The 16,071-nt window shown below is 38.8% G+C and overlaps 1 protein-coding gene across 1 annotated transcript in view; it reads left to right on the plus strand.

Annotated features, from left to right (window-relative positions):
• kif2a (kinesin family member 2A) overlaps positions 1 to 16,071 on the plus strand; it is a 93,044-nt gene that overhangs the window by 21,610 nt on the left and 55,363 nt on the right. The window contains exons 6-7 of the mRNA XM_043700426.1: positions 7,764 to 7,926; positions 13,066 to 13,156. Of these exons, the coding sequence (XP_043556361.1) occupies positions 7,764 to 7,926; positions 13,066 to 13,156 (254 nt within the window). The remainder of the gene's footprint in view (positions 1 to 7,763; positions 7,927 to 13,065; positions 13,157 to 16,071) is intronic.

Raw genomic sequence — 16,071 nt, forward strand, 5'->3', positions numbered from 1 at the left:
ATATGGGTATTCTTAAATATTTTTAATTTGTTTATTTTGAAATTTACTATGCGTTATGTCATTGTCTGCTATTTAATTTTTTATTAAGCATTCCTGTACAAAATTGTGGTTCTCATTTGGGATTTTTGATCAGTCTTCTAGTTATTAACTGAGCTTGGATAATTATCAAGTACTAATCCTGTGTGTAATGGCTGCAACCGTGCTTGACTTCTCTCCCAAAATTAGCCAAGCCATTTCAGTGATCCCAAGAAGAAGTTGTCAGCATTATCACTTTAAGATGCTTTCATGAACGAAATGGTTACATTTTGTACCTTGCTCCTGTGGTGTTTTTAGTATTTTTCATTTTCAAGTAATTATCCAATTCCGTTTCAAAGAAAATATTCCTGGAAGGAGATCCTGGTTTTAAAAGAAGTGTTATTCTATCAAGCTTCTTTGATTTATCTTGTAAACATGTCAGAATAACTTACTGTTTACTATAGCTTACCTAAAGACCAATCTATCTTAACATTTACACTGTGAATCTCATTTTAGGATGCATATAAACTCCAAGTGTATCAATTGCCTTTTACATACAAATGTTTAAAAATATATTAAGTGATAGAGTGAACAAGGTTGCAGAGGCAAGAGTAATTGCAACAAATTGAACTGTACATATTCTAAATTGCTATTATGTTGTTTGTCCACAAGTTATCAATTTAGTTTAGGCTGAAATTTGGGTGTATCTTACATAATTCTAAGCCATGATCAAATAAGCGTGGGGAAAATATAATTAGAGAAATGAGTGGGCTGATATAAATGGGTTTCAGTTCCTGGCAGGGGAGGGGAAATAACAATAACAAGGCTGTATGACATGGATGGTCTAAATCCGAACTGTACTGAAACCAGTGTATTAGGGATGTATAGAGTAGTTTGAATTAAGCAGTAGGAGAACAAATTTGAGAAGATGTGGAGAGAGGTTGAGGACAAGGTAAGAGAGAAATGTATTAATATGGGGAATGATAATCAGATCATGATATGAAGGCATAGACTGTTCAAATCGTTTACGAGAAAATCGGCCCTTGGGATTAAAGGTTACAAAAAATAATGAAAGAACAAAGCTAAAGACTTTGTGTTCCCTTGATTTGGGGTCAGTCCATATAACTCCTTTTTTTTAATTCAAAAAGGGAGGGAGACTAAAAGCCAAAATGCTACAGGAAAAATGTTGGAAACTTTTAATAAAACACATTTGGAAAAGTTCAAGGTAATTGGGCAGCGTCAACGTGAAATGGAAACAATGTTTAACAAATTTATTGGACTCCTTTTGGTGTGGAGGAAGAGGAAACAGTAGATATATTTGTATATCCAGAAAGCATTTAGAGTTCTAGTCATAGAGATGTACAGAGCAGAAACAAACCCTTCAGTCCAATCGCCCATGCCAACCAGATATCCTAAATTAATCTAGTCTCATTTGCCAGCACTTGGCCCACATCCCTCTAAACCCTTCCTATTCATATACCCATCCAGATGTCTTTTACGTGTTATAATTATACCAGCCTCCACCACTTCCTCTGGCAGCTTATTTCATGCACTCACCACCCTCTGCGAGAAAAAGTTGCCCCCTTAGGTCCCTTTTAAATCTTTCCCCTCTCACCATAAATCGATGTCATCTAGTTCTGGATTCCTGCAACCCAGGGGAAAAAAACCTTGTCTATTTACCCTATCCATGCCCCTCATGATTTTATGAACATCGATAAGGTCACCCCTCAGTTTCTGATGCTCCAGGGAAAACAGCCCCAGCCTGAAAAGCCTATCCCTATAGCTCAGATCCTCCAATCTTGGCAACATCCTTTTAAATCTTTTCTGAACCCTTTCGAGTTTCACAACATCCTTCCTATAGGAGGAAGACCAGAATTGCACATCATATGCCAACAGTGGCCTAACCAATGTTCTGTACAGCCGCAACATGACCTCCCAATTCCTATATTCCGTGCTCTGACCAATAAAGGAAAGCATATCAAACATCTTCTTCACTATCTTATCTGCCTGCAATTCTACTTTCAAGGAGCTATGAAAATGCACTCCAAGGTCTCTTTGTTCAGCAACACCCCCTAGAGTCTTACCATTAAGTGTATAAGTCATGCCCTGATTTGCCTTCCAAAATGCAACACCTCACACTTGTCTAAATTAAACTCCATTTGCCACTCAGCCCATTGGTCCATTTGATCAAGATCCCATTGTAATCTGAGATAACCTTCTTTGCTGTCCACTCCACCTCCAATTTTGGTGTCATCTGCAAACTTTTATTAATTAAACCTTCTTTGTTTGTGTCTAAATCATTTATATAAATGACGAAAAGCTGTGGACCCAGCACTGATCCTTGTAGCACTCCACTGGTCACAGACCTCCAGTCTGAAAAACAACCTCCACCACCACCCTCTCTCTTCTATCTTCGAGCCAGTTCTGCATCCAAATGGCTAGATCTCCCCATATTCCATGAGATCTAACCTTGCTAACCAGTCTGTCATGAGCAACCTTGCTGAATGCCTTACTGAAGTCCAGATAGATCATGTCCACCACTCTTCCCTCCTCAATCCTATTTGTTACTTCTGCAAAAAGCTCATTCAAGTTTGTGAGACATGATTTCCCATGCACAAAGCCATGTTGACTATCATTTATTGTATCAGTTGCTTCCGATGCGGTCTCCTCTACATTGGGGAGACTGGACGCCTCCTAGCAGAGCACTTTAGGGAACATCTCTGGGACACCCACACTGCCCTGTGGCCCAACATTTCAACTCCCCCCTCCCACTCTGCCGAGGACATGGAGGTCCTCAGCCTCCTTCGCCGCTCCCTCACCACCCAACGTCTGGAGGAAGAAAGCCTCATCTTCTGCCTCGGAACTCTTCAACCCCACCTCTTGTACTCTATGCTACTTTCTCTCCACCCCCACCCTCCTCTCATTTATGTCTCCACCCTTCAGGCACTCTGCCTGTATTCCTAATGAAGGGCCTTTGCCCGAAACGTCGATTTTACTGCTCCTTGGATGCTGCCTGAACTGCTGTTCTTTTCCAGCACCACTAATCCAGAATCTGGTTTCCAGCACCTGCAGTCATTGTTTTTACCATGTTGACTATCCCTAATCAGTCATTGCCGTTCCAAATAGATGTAAATCCCGTCCCTCATGATTTCCTCCAGCAATGTGCCCACCACCGATGTTAGACTCACTAGCCTATATTTTCCTGGCTTTTCCTTACCACCTTTCTTAAATGTTCTTAATAGTGGCAACATGTCAGCAAACCTCCAGTCTTCTTATCTGTGAGTATTAGTACAAATACCTCAGCAAAGGGCCCAGCAATCAACTTCCCTTAGCTTCCCACATAGTTCTAGGGTATTGCTGATCATCCACCAGAGGATTTATCCACCTTTTGTGGACATTTTTCAAGATGCCACCATCTATTTCCCCATATTCTATACCTTCTATGTCCTTCTCCACAGCAAACGCTGATGCAAAATGCTTATTTAGTATTTCCCCCCCCCCCCCATCCACACATAGGCAGCCTTGCTGGTTTGCTGATGATGAGCATCTTTGATAAAAATTCTTGGTTTTCTTACAGGCTTTCTTGAGTTGATACCAAGAGAGTTATGACCTCAAAACCATTTTGGACACTTATAAACTCTCGTGATGAACATTGTGTGGATGTAATGGCTTTCTTCTGATTGTTCTTTTTGGTGGTCCTAACCTTGCTTTTGTTTTAGGAAATCTTATATGCCAATGATGCACTGAATTATCTGCTTATTTCTCATTTGCAGAAGTACTTGAACTTTTCTGAACTGTTTCTGTTGACGTTCTATCAGTTTCCTCTGGTCAACTTCTGTTTTTTTTTGATCTTTGACTTCATATATGTGAATAAAAAAGCCATTGTATTTCATTGGTCAAGTCTTTCCTGGGATGGTGATAATACCTTAGCCAAGTTACTATGCTGCTTGTAGGGTCTTTTTAATTGCAAAATGTTTTTGTGCAGGAAAATGGTAACAACTACTTTTAATTAAAGGGGCTAGAAAAAAGTAAAACATTCACTGAAGTGTAATCAGACAAAAATGATAGCCTATCAAAGAAGATGTGGACAGGTAATTGATTGTGGATAGTGTTCTGTTTTAAGTAGAAGCTTAAAATCAGGTCAGAAAGGAGATGAGATTTAGGGATAAAATTTCAGAGCTTTTGATCTATACAACTGAAAGCACATCTGTCAGTGATAGAGGTGGGAATTTGACCAGATTCTAGAGTTGGAGGAATGGAGAGTTTTCAGGTTTGTAAAACTGTAGGAGACTATAGTAATTGTTATGGTCAAGGCTGAAGAAGAATTTCAATATGAGAACGTGTATTTTAAAATTAAGGCACAGAAATATGGAACGTGTGGAATTGAAAGGTCACTTGAGGCTTATAAGCCCCAAACAGTAGTTACACTACGTATAAAGGAAGAAACAAAATGGGATATGTTAAAAAAAAATCCAAATAATCATGTTAACTAAGTTGCAAATGACACAATTATGTGGTAAAAAGCGAGGAGGAAAGCCTTCGACTACAATGATATAGACAGACTAGTCAGATGGGCAGAGCAATGATAAAAGGAATTTTAATCCTGAAGCATATGGGGTGATCCATTTGGGAGGACTAACAATGTAAAGGAATACACAAAGACTGATAAGACCACAGGACGTACAGAGGACCAGAGGAACCTTGGTGTACCTATCCACAAATGTTTGGTTGGTGGGATCAGGACAGCTGGTTAAGGTTTTTAAGAAAGCATACTTGCCTTTATTAATTGAGGTACTGAGTACAAGAGCAGGGATTTCATGATGGAGCTGTTTGAGATGTTAGTGGGCCACAGCATAAGAACTGTGCAGTTCTGGTCACCATACAATAGGAAAGATGTGTTTGCAGAGGAGATTTACCAGGATGTTGCCTGGGCTGGTCTAGATCACCTGTGAAGAAAGACCACATAGGTTCAGATTGGCTTCACAGTAAAAGGCAGGACCTTTAGAGGGGACTTGAGGAAGATATTTTTCACTCCTCTGGAATTGGTGAAGATGGCAGAGGCCTTGAACAGGTTTTCTTTTGTTTGTCTTCATTGACTGAGAGCTGAAAAACATCCCAAACACACTTGATAATTAAGTGGTGAAAAGGAAGGAAACAGTTAAAACAGTCAATTTCACCAGGAAGGAGTGCTGGTAAACCTACTGGACTCAGAAATTAACCAGTCCCCAGGACCAGATAGTCATACAGCACAGAATTAGACCCTTCGGTTCACTAGTTCATGTCCACTAAGTTTCCCAAACTAAATTAGTCCCACTTGCCTGTGTTTGACCCATGTATGTCTAAATCTTTCCTATTCATATACCCATCCAAATGTCTTTTAAATGTTGTAATTATACCTGCATTTACCACTTCTTCTGGCTCCTTGTATATGCATGCACCATCTTCTGTATGAAAAAGTTACCCCTCAGTCCTTTTTAAATCCCCCCCCCCCCCATCCCTCATCTTAACCCTATGCCTTCCAGTTTTGAACTCTCCCACCCTAGGAAAAAAAACTTGGTAATTCACCCTATCCATGCCACTCATGATTTTACAAACCTCTATAAGGTTACCCCTTAGCCTTTGGTGCTCCAGGGAAAAAAGCCCCAGCCTATTCAACTTCTCCCTATAGCTCAAACTCTCCAGTCTCAGCAGCATCCTTGTAAATATTTTTTGCACCCTCTCAAGTTTAGCAACATCCTTCCTATAGCAGGGTGACCATAATCGTATGTAGTATTGTAAAAGTGGCCTCACCAATCTCCTGTACAGCTGTAACATGACATATGTCCTGTACAGCTGTAACATGACACTGACTAGTGAAGGCAAGCATGCTAAGTGCTGCCTTCACACCCTGTTGGGCAGCATGGTGGCTCTGTGGTTTGTGCTACAGTGTCACAGCACCAGAGACCCAGATTCAATTCCAGCCTTGGGCAACTATTTGTGTGGAGTGTGCACATTCTCCCTTTCTCTCCATGGGTTTTCTTTGGGTGCTCCGGTTTTCTCCCACAGTTTAAAGATGTGCAGATTGGGTGGATTAGGCATGCGAGATTGCCCATAGTGACCAGGGACATGCAGGTTAGGTGGGTTAGGCATTGGAAACACAGGATTACAGGGATAGGGTAGAGGAGTGAGTCTGGATGGGATGCTCTTTGGAGGGTCAGTCTGGACTTGATGGGCTGAGTGGCCTACTTCCACACTGTGGAGATTCTATGATTCTATACCTGCGACTCCACTTTCAAGGAACTACACAGCCTGCACCCATCGGTCTCTTTGTTTGACAACATTCCTCAGAGCTCTACCATTCATTGTATAAGTCTTGCCAAAATGCAACACCTCAAATGTATCTAAATTAACTCCATCTCCCACTATTTGGGCCATTGGCTCATCTGATCAAGATCCCATTGTATTCTGAATTAACCTTCTTCACTGACCACTGCACCAACAATGTTTTGGTGTCATTGCAAACTTGCTAATCATACCTCCTATATGAATCAACTGATTTATATAAATGATGAAAGTAGTGGAACTGGCACCAATACTTGTGGCACGCAGGCCTCCAGTCTGAAAAGCACCCTGTGTCCACCATCCTCTGACTCCTACCTTCAAGCCAATTTTGTATCCAGTTGGCTAGCTTTCCTGGTACCATGTCATCTAACTTACTAATCAGTCTATCATGTGGAACCTTGTTGAAGCTTTGTTAACATCTTTGTTAACATATAGATAACATCTACTGCCTACCTTCATCAATCTTCTTTGTCTCCTCTTCAAAATAAACTCAATCAATTTAGTAAGACACGGTTTCCCATGCACAAAGCCATGCTGGTTATCCCTAATCAGTCCTTGCCTTTCCAATGCATGTAGCTCCTTTTCCTCAGAACCCCCTCCAACAACTTGACCACCAATGACATATGGCTCATTGGTCTGTAGTTCTCTGGTTTTCCTTCCTTATAGCGTAGGTTGCTCACTTTTTGATATTGATGTTTTGTATGGTTGTACTATTTACATTTTTATTTAGAAAAGTAAATTCACCTTAGTTTCTAATACAAGTTATCTATATTCACAGTATCTGTATATCTACTCATATTTACGTCATTGGCTCTTGAGCTCGAAGTCAAGATGTGGTTCAGAAGGCTGATTATCTTGATTCAGGGTTTCGGTTTCTGGCCAATGATGACAATTACAGCTCAAGTATGAAGAAAATTTGAATAGGTCAAGTCTATTGGTAGCAAGTGGTTGCTAACCAGTAGCAACTCACCGTTAAATTCTCCTACTTGAATCTAACTTACTAGCGATTTCCCAAAAAGTAACCAATACCCTAGCTGGCTGAGGAAAATGAGGACTTCTTAAGTTGTTGGGAAGTATTCTTAAAAACAAAAACATCTTTACAGGTCATTCTACCGTTACCCCCTTCCAGGTGATGATAAATGCTTTATATTATTAGTGTGTGTTCAATTGTGACTCTTAAATCTGGGTCACCAGATTTATGTTTATCTCTGGTTAACCTTTATAATTGAGCAGAACAATCTGATCACTTAATAAATTTAATTGTCATATGGCATACAAAATAATTCCACATGCCACAGAACTGTTTTAAGAAGGTGGTTGAATGTATTGATTTGGTAAACAATTTCTAATGAAAAGAGATTTAGATAAACAAAGTAGCATCATGAGAGATGAAGCAAAGCATAACTCCTTGTCTTAATCTCTTTCAGAAAATGCAATAAGGGATCTTGATGTAATCACAATTCCCAGTAAGGATGTTGTAATGGTTCATGAACCAAAACAAAAAGTGGATTTAACAAAGTACTTAGAAAACCAAACTTTTCGTTTTGACTATGCTTTTGATGAAACTGCTACTAATGAAATGGTTTACAGGTAGGCAAAAATTATTGCTTTCCAAAAAAAATTTATTTGTGAACTAACAAACTTGCAAATGAGGCGTTTGTAAAATTTTCTATCCTGTGGAGCAGATGGAAGTTGAAACTCTGGTGTTCCGGTCCTGAGGTAGGGTCACTACCACTGCCACAAGCTGGGGGTTTTGTTATGCTGACTCAAACAATCAAGAACTAATATACACTTGAGTACTGAGATGAGATGCATTCATCTCCCAAGTTGACTATTGAAGACACTGAATTTCCTGATCAAGACCATACAGTGTCTTTTCTTCTGTTTGCAATTTGTATTTAAAGGATCACTGCTTCTGTGTCAGTGAAAAGTGCACTTAATTCAAAAATTATTGTTTTAAAGGAACTGTCTGAATCCAAAATTTGCCATAATGTTGTGGAATCTTTTAATTTACTCTTATTTTTTTTCTCTCTCTTCATGGTAGTTACTGGCAGCCCACATAACAAATGCATAGTTTGTAATGTGTTGAATGCAATGTCCAACAAATCAGTGCAGAAATAGGTGATTTGACCCATCATGCCTTTCAAAGAGCTATTGAATTAGTCTGTGTTTTGCTTTCTTTCCCCCATATTCCTGCATTTATTTTCTTCTTTAGAAATACCCAAATCCCTTTTGTTTGCTTTTTTCCTCCATTTTCATCTCACTCTTTCTCATTTCTCCGTGATTTTCCTTTTCCTTTCCCTTTTTAATCTTTCCATTCTGCTTCATCAACAATAAAATTGAACATCCAATTTTTTTCACATGTATGGTATTTTTTGGTGTCTGTCTTTGACAAGGTAGGATCAGAATTACAGGAAAACAGGGAAAATAGCTGATGTTTGTAGCTTGCAAATTTTGCCTTGCAGAGTTTGGAACTAGATCCAATATCAGACACCTGAACTCATGTTTAATATACGAGTAAGAAGTTAACTTATAAAGGCAGGTTGCTTAAACAAAGCGTTTAGACCCTTGAATGTGGAATTTTAAGAGGTGATTCTAGTTAACTATTTAAGATGATTAGAAATGTGCACTGAAAAAGTCCATTTTCTCTGGTCAGAATCTGGAAATGTTATGTAATCTTAAAATTCAAACTAGGCCTTTCAGAGATGATGTCAGGCAGCAAGTTTTGAGTGGTTTTTGCTAGGCAAGGCATTTACAGTTTAGGGAATTGAGGCAAGTTGTAGATGCTTGATCATGAATGATCTGTAACTTGTTGAACAGTGGAACAGACTGAGGGAGTTGAAATATTAATAGCCTTGTTCTTGTATGCCAAATTTGCTTCCAGCGTCCTTTCACAACAATGCATTCAGATCAAAACAAGCTATGTAGAAAGCAGTTTGGTATTTTTCCCAATTGTCTTAAATTAATGGTTGACAGTTGTTAAAAGACATTTGAGTGCTCTTGCCATAAAAATCACTATATACAGTGATTCAGTTTTCATGTTTGCATAAATAGTGACGTCTAATCTAAAATATGACATTAATGCGCTTAATATAATTACTTGTAATGCAAATTTAATGTCACCTGTAAGATTTCTGCTAGTTGCCTTTCTTACCTCTTAAGTATTGAATGTGTTGTACTCTTACAAGTCTTTGTTAGGCATCTCTAATTTTGTCTCTGTTTCCATCCAAAAAGGCCCAAGATAAAATTACAGATAACAACTTCTGTGACTGTGACTGTATCTGCTCAATTTCCTTCTCTGCCACAAATGACACAATTCAGTCACGCTGTCTTTCTGTTAACCTGCTTGGTGGAATTTGGTGTTATACTTATCTGATTCTTAAATAATTTGCTTCTTCACTATGGATACTTTGCAAACATTGAAAATATTGACGTTTCACTCCTGAGTGAAAGTCTTTAACTCTTGCCATTACTTTGATCTCTTTCTCATTGGCCTGATAATTCGCATGATCTTTGAATTTTTTTGTGTTGTCATGCCTCACTGGTGCTTGCGCTGGAAATCAAATCTCGCTATTCCCTGAATCATTACCAAACCTTAAAATTTTTTACTAAAGTACATACAAGTTCACCGATGCAACTACTTAAACATAGGCAATCAGAAACAGTCTACCTTTCTGTACTTTGAGGATTACTATTTATTACATATTGAGCAATCATCCATGACTATTGGTATATTACTGTGAGTTAAAACTCCAGCCCCTATTATAAAGCACTCCTCTTTTTCTGTCTGTCTCTCTCTGTCTATTACTTTCTCACACTGTGTCTCTCTCTGTCTCTCTCTGTCTCTCTCTGTCTCTCTCTGTCTCTGTCTCTCTCTGTCTCTGTGTACCTCTCGGTCTGTGTCTCTTTTCTTTCCTCTCTCTGTTTCCCTTTGTCTCAACTTTGTAATATTGCTCCTCTCTACTGCCACTCCAGCTTGCATTCTGCTGAAATGCTGTTCCATGCCTTTGTTCCACCTGGCAATCCCACCTTCCACCTGCTGTAAACTCAACCTCATTTCAATTTCATTACACCTGATTGATATTGGCTCTCAGTCCCCAATAGTTCAACCTTAAAATTTGCAACCTCAATTTTGAAACCTTTTTATGGTCTTACCTTGCCCCATCCTATTTCTCTAAGGTATACAAATGGGGAACTGTTTATGTGTAAACATAAAACCTTTGCTTCATTTTTGCAGTCACTGTTATTTCAGTAACAAACTCCCAACCTCTACCACTATCACCAGCCACATAACCACGTGCAAACATAAACACCCTCTATCTCTTTTTTTTCCACTGAATAATTTGAAATGCAGTTGATACATTGGCATTCATCTTAAAGGGATTTGACTACAGATGTTAAGATTTCTTGCTACCTTGGTGAGACCTAACCCTGGAGTATTATGTATTTGGTTTTCTTATGTAAAGAAGGATATATTTGCCACAGAGAGAATGCAGCAAAGCTTCAGATTAATGCCTGGGATGGCAGGAATGTTTTCTGAGCAGACTAGATTTGTATTGTCTCGAGTTTTGAAGGATGACAAATGATCTCATTGAAGCTTACAAAACTTTTCATAGGCCATGAGAAGGAGGACCTAGGATGTATTCCATGGTGATTCCAAAACCAGGAGGCATAATCTGAAATGGCCTATCCCTTTGCCTTAAGATTGAGATGAGGAATTCTTCACTAAGTACTAAATCTGTGGCATTCTGTACCCAGCAGGGATCTTGGAAGCTCAATCATTGAGCAAGTTCAGGACACAAGTTGATAGGATTCTGGAGACTAATGAAATTAAGGAATATGGAGGGAAAATGGCATTGAGGAGATATTAGCTACAATCTAAAGTAACAGAGCAGGTTTGATAGGCTGAGTGGCCTACTCCTTGTCTTGCGTACCCCACCATTAGAGACTGTTTACCTTCCAAACACCCACGCATTGGAATTCCGTTACTATATGTCTGCCTTTACTCCTCTTTTTAATCCATCTCTTTCACTAAAATTTTTTGGATGTTATCTAATACCACCTCCTTTGGCAGATTATACCTCAGTAAAGCACCTTTTGAATTTATCTTCTGTTATAGGTGCTGTGTATGGGGGCATTGTCCCTAGTTATCGAATAAAAGGGACAGTGAGAGTGTGGGCATGAAGTTGTTTGGTTACAAGGAACTGAAGATAGTGATGAAAGGTGGTATTTGGACTGGAGGAAGGTCAGCGGTAGGACTCCAGCTTTTCTAAAAAAATTTATTAATGACCTAGATTTGTGAGATAAGACACAAGTTTAAAACTTGTGTATGACACTAAACTTTTGTGAATTGGGAGGAGAGTGGTAATAGACTTCAAGAGGTAGGCTGGTGACATGTATGGAGACATAGTAAATGATCTTTAATGCAGTGATATATGGAGTGATGGGAGCTCATAGAAAATAAAGTGGATGTGGGATTTGAGGAACCCGACAATATGTACATAAATCATTGAAGGTAGCAGGACAGGTTGGGAATGTGGTTAATAAAGTGCAAGAGATTCTGGGTTTATAAATTGGGGCATGGAACACAAAAGTCAGGAAGTTGTGAGTGAACCTGAATAAAACTAGTTTGTCCTCAGGTAAAGTATTATGACCAATTCTGGGTACCACACTTTTTAGGAAGGACATGAAGGCTTGAGAGATCAGAAAGGGTTTCTTAAGAATATTTCCAGGGATGAGACTGAGCTCTTCTTTAGTAAAGAGAAAATTAAGAGGAGATGTGATAGGTGTGCAAAGTCATGATATTTGGACAGAGTAAATAAGGAAAATCTTCCCATTTGCACAAGGAAGCAGGGGATATAAGGTATCTGACTGGTAAAGGAAAACGTGATGACATGAAGTAAAGTCTTCAATGCATCGGGTGCTCAGGAGGTGGACCTCCTTGAGTGCTTAGTGGTTGTTCAATCAAGATTGCAAAAGAACACTTGACAGTGATCTGAAGAGAAAAATTGTATGAAGTGACAGGAAAAAGGCAGAGAAATGAGACAAGAGAGTTGTTGGTGCAGAGCTGATATGAAAGTCTGAATGAATATATGCTACAACCAAATTACAGTTCTTTGAAAGTAACCTGTTGAGGCTGCCTAAGTCAAATGAAAACTTCAATGCTAAGATTCATGGATTTTAGGTTGGTAAAGAGATGAATGGATATGGACCAAGGCGGTTGAATGTAATTAAGATACAGATCGATCATGGTATAATTCAATGGCAGAACAGGTTTGAAGCACACTCCTGTTCTTATTTAAAAATCACACAACACCAGGTTATAGTCCAGCAGGTTTAATTGGAAGCACAACTGGTGTTGTGTGATTTTTAACTTTGTACACCCCAGTCCAACACCGGCATCTCCAAATCCTGTTCTTATGTTTTTGAGAAAAAGAGAAAGATAAGAGAGAAGGAAAAGCAACTGACATACCTGCATATTGAACGGGCCTTGCAAATAAAGCCTGGGAAGCAAGGCATACTAGTTTTTTTTCTCTCTGTCTCTCTCTCTCTCTCTCTCGTGTTTTTATATATGTGTGTGTGTGTGTGTGTGTGTGTGTGTGTGTGCGTGTGTGTGTGTGCGTGTGTGTGTGTGCGTGTGTGTGTGTGCGTGTGTGTGTGTGTGTGTGTGTGAGAGAGAGAGAAGGGCTCATGAGTACAAATCTTAAAAACTTTATTTTTGGTCTTCAGATTTACAGCTAGACCACTAGTGGAGACTATATTTGATAGAGGAATGGCAACTTGCTTTGCATATGGTCAGACTGGAAGTGGAAAAACACACGTAAGTTTTTTTTACAATCAAGTTATATCATCTAACTGTAGTTGGAATTATCACAGAACTTTTACAGCTAAGAAGGTGGCCAATTCTATCTGCAACGACTCTCCAAATAAGTAATTCACCAAGGGCCATTCCCCCACTTTCTCCCTATAACCCTGCACACTCCCCTTCTTTTTCAGATAACAATCTAATTTCCTTTTGAATGCTTAATTCACACTGTCACCATCGCAGTGAATTCCACATAATGCAGTGCATTCAAGACCTTAGCCGCTCACTGCATGAAAATGCATTTGCTGATATTACTTATGCTTTTTAAATCTATGCCTACTCATTTTTGATCTACACGTGAGTAGGAATCACTTCTCTATTTACTCTGTCCAAATCTCTCCGCTTCCTTCTTTGCAAGGAAAACTGTTCCAACTTCTCCAGTTTATCTTTGTCAACACTTCTGTGAATTTTTCTGCAGTCTGCAATGCCTTTGTAATGTGGAAATTGAGGAAAATTTGTTATTGTACTCTCTGCCCCTATTGCTAAGTCTCAGGATACTGTATGCTTTACTGACCGCTCTCTTAATGTGTCCTGCAACCTTTGGTGGCTTGTATATGTATATGTCAAGGTCTGTCTGCTCTTGCACCCCCTTTAGTGTTGTATTTTTTATTTTATAATATCTCTCCATGCTTTTCCTATGATACCTCTGAAATCCAGTAAGACTTTTCATCTTGAGTATAAAAGCATGGTTGTGTATTTCTATAGACAGCTAAATATGAACTGAGTTTACTTCGCTCACTAGCTGTAATGCATTTACTCAAGATTTGTATAGAAACTTATCCAAGTTTCCCATCATTGTGTCCCATCATCTTGTGGGAAGTATTTTGCTAATGCTGCATATTCAATGTAAGTGGGGTGAAATGTAAGTTTAAGCATATTGTCATAATTAATCTGACAGAAAAGTCTGTTTCGTCTCTTGATCTCTTTGCATTTTTACTCTGGTATGTTCTGCGAACCCCTTTTTTGATCCATTTGCTTAGCAAATAGTATCTTTTTGTTAAGTAAAATTTTGGATGCAGTAAATCTTTTTATTGCTGCATTTAACTTGCTAGGTATATCATTAGCTGAAAATGTGTTGCTGGAAAAGCGCAGCAGGTCAGGCAGCATCCAAGGAACAGGAGAATCGACGTTTCGGGCATAAGCCCTTCTTCAGGAACCCTGCTGTGCTTTTCCAGCAACACATTTTCAGCTCTGATCTCCAGCCCTCACTTTCTCTCATAGGTATGTCATTAATCCAGTGTGCTCTTCTAGTCAGTGGAAGGAAGTAGAATAAATATTTAGGATTATATCTTCACAATATGTTAATAGTAACTAATGAGCAATATCAAAGACAATATAGCAAATTACAAGAGTTTACAGTTTTTTAAAGGCAATATATGTCACCTTGTTACTGTCGGAGACTTGCAGTATTAATAACATACAGCTTGGGACAGTAAATGTCCTGTTTCATGAGATGTCAGAAATGTCCCTCTAGGTGTCTGATCTAAATTCAGTTATCATCCAGTTGAAAATTATTTTAGGCTTTAAGCCATCTGCTATTATTCTAGTTGGTTGGCCGATACGGTAAAAATGCAACTTCCAGACACTAAGCGAACCAAAGTTCAACCACAAAGAAAATGTAATGGAAAGTTAGAAAAGAGATGCAGTGTGGTTACAGTACAATGTTTTGTACTCTGGCTTCCTCTACAAACCAAATACAATCTAAATTATTGTTAACTATTAATTTATTTAGCTTCCTTAAAGAAAAGTCTTGGAAAATAATTCATTTTTCCATCTATGGTAATCAAACTTGAGAATAGCTGTTCAAAATTGTATGTCAAAATATTCACCCATCTTTTCTGGGGGATAATATTTGTCATATTATACTTTATTGCAGTTCTTACAATGAAGCACCAGGGTGATGGGGGCACTATTAGTGCAGCGAAGAGTCAAACTAGTCTTGAACATATGTGCAAAGATTCTCTGTCTAATAGAACAATGACAGCAGTTGTTCTCACGAAAATGCCAGCATGCCCACATTCTGAAAAAAAATCTAAATATGATGCAATTTGACATGGAAAAGCATGATAGATACTTCAAAGAGAAAAAACAAGATTGGTACTATGTGCTGAATAATAATAATGCTAAAGGCTAAACAAGAGACCATAGGATTCAACTTCTTAATTCTTTGAAAGCATATGTTGATGGAGAGAAATTGATTAAACAGCCGGTAGCATTTTGAGCTTAATCGTAGAACCCTGGAAGGTATGCAGCATGAACGAGCCCATTCAGTCCATTGGGTCTGCACCAGCTCCTTGAAACAAGAATTCAATCCAACTTCCTGCTCTCTGTCCTGCAAATATTTTCTCTTGGGTGGTCATCCAATTCCCCTGTGAATGACATATTTGTATCTACCTCTTGGACAATGCTTTTCATATCCCAAAATAAAAATGACACTGTTGGTTTTCCGCAATTCACTTCAAATCTGTGACCTGTGGTTCTCCCTTCCCCTCCAAGTTTCACTGCTTACTCCCTTCAGCCCCCTCATAGTTTTGAACGCGTATAATATATCTTCTCTAACCTATCTATGTAACTGAAGTCCTTTATCGCTGGTGCTGCTATCAATTTTTTTCTGCATGCTTTTTTTTTTTCACATCTTTTTCGAGTTCACTGCCCAGAACTGGATACAATACTCCAGTTAACTCTTGGATTCATAACAACTTCCTTGCTTTTGCACAGCGTGCACCTTTTTGCAAAGCTTAGTTCAACATCATGTGAGATCCTATCTTCTTCTTCTGCACGTGAATCTTAAGGTCTCTGTCCCTGCAACCACTTTAGAATTGTACCACTCTTTATTTTCTATTGCTTTTCCTCATTCTTCCTACCAAAAT

This window comes from Chiloscyllium plagiosum, chromosome 1 (genome assembly GCF_004010195.1).
Source record: "Chiloscyllium plagiosum isolate BGI_BamShark_2017 chromosome 1, ASM401019v2, whole genome shotgun sequence".
In the NCBI taxonomy this organism is placed as follows: domain Eukaryota; kingdom Metazoa; phylum Chordata; class Chondrichthyes; order Orectolobiformes; family Hemiscylliidae; genus Chiloscyllium; species Chiloscyllium plagiosum.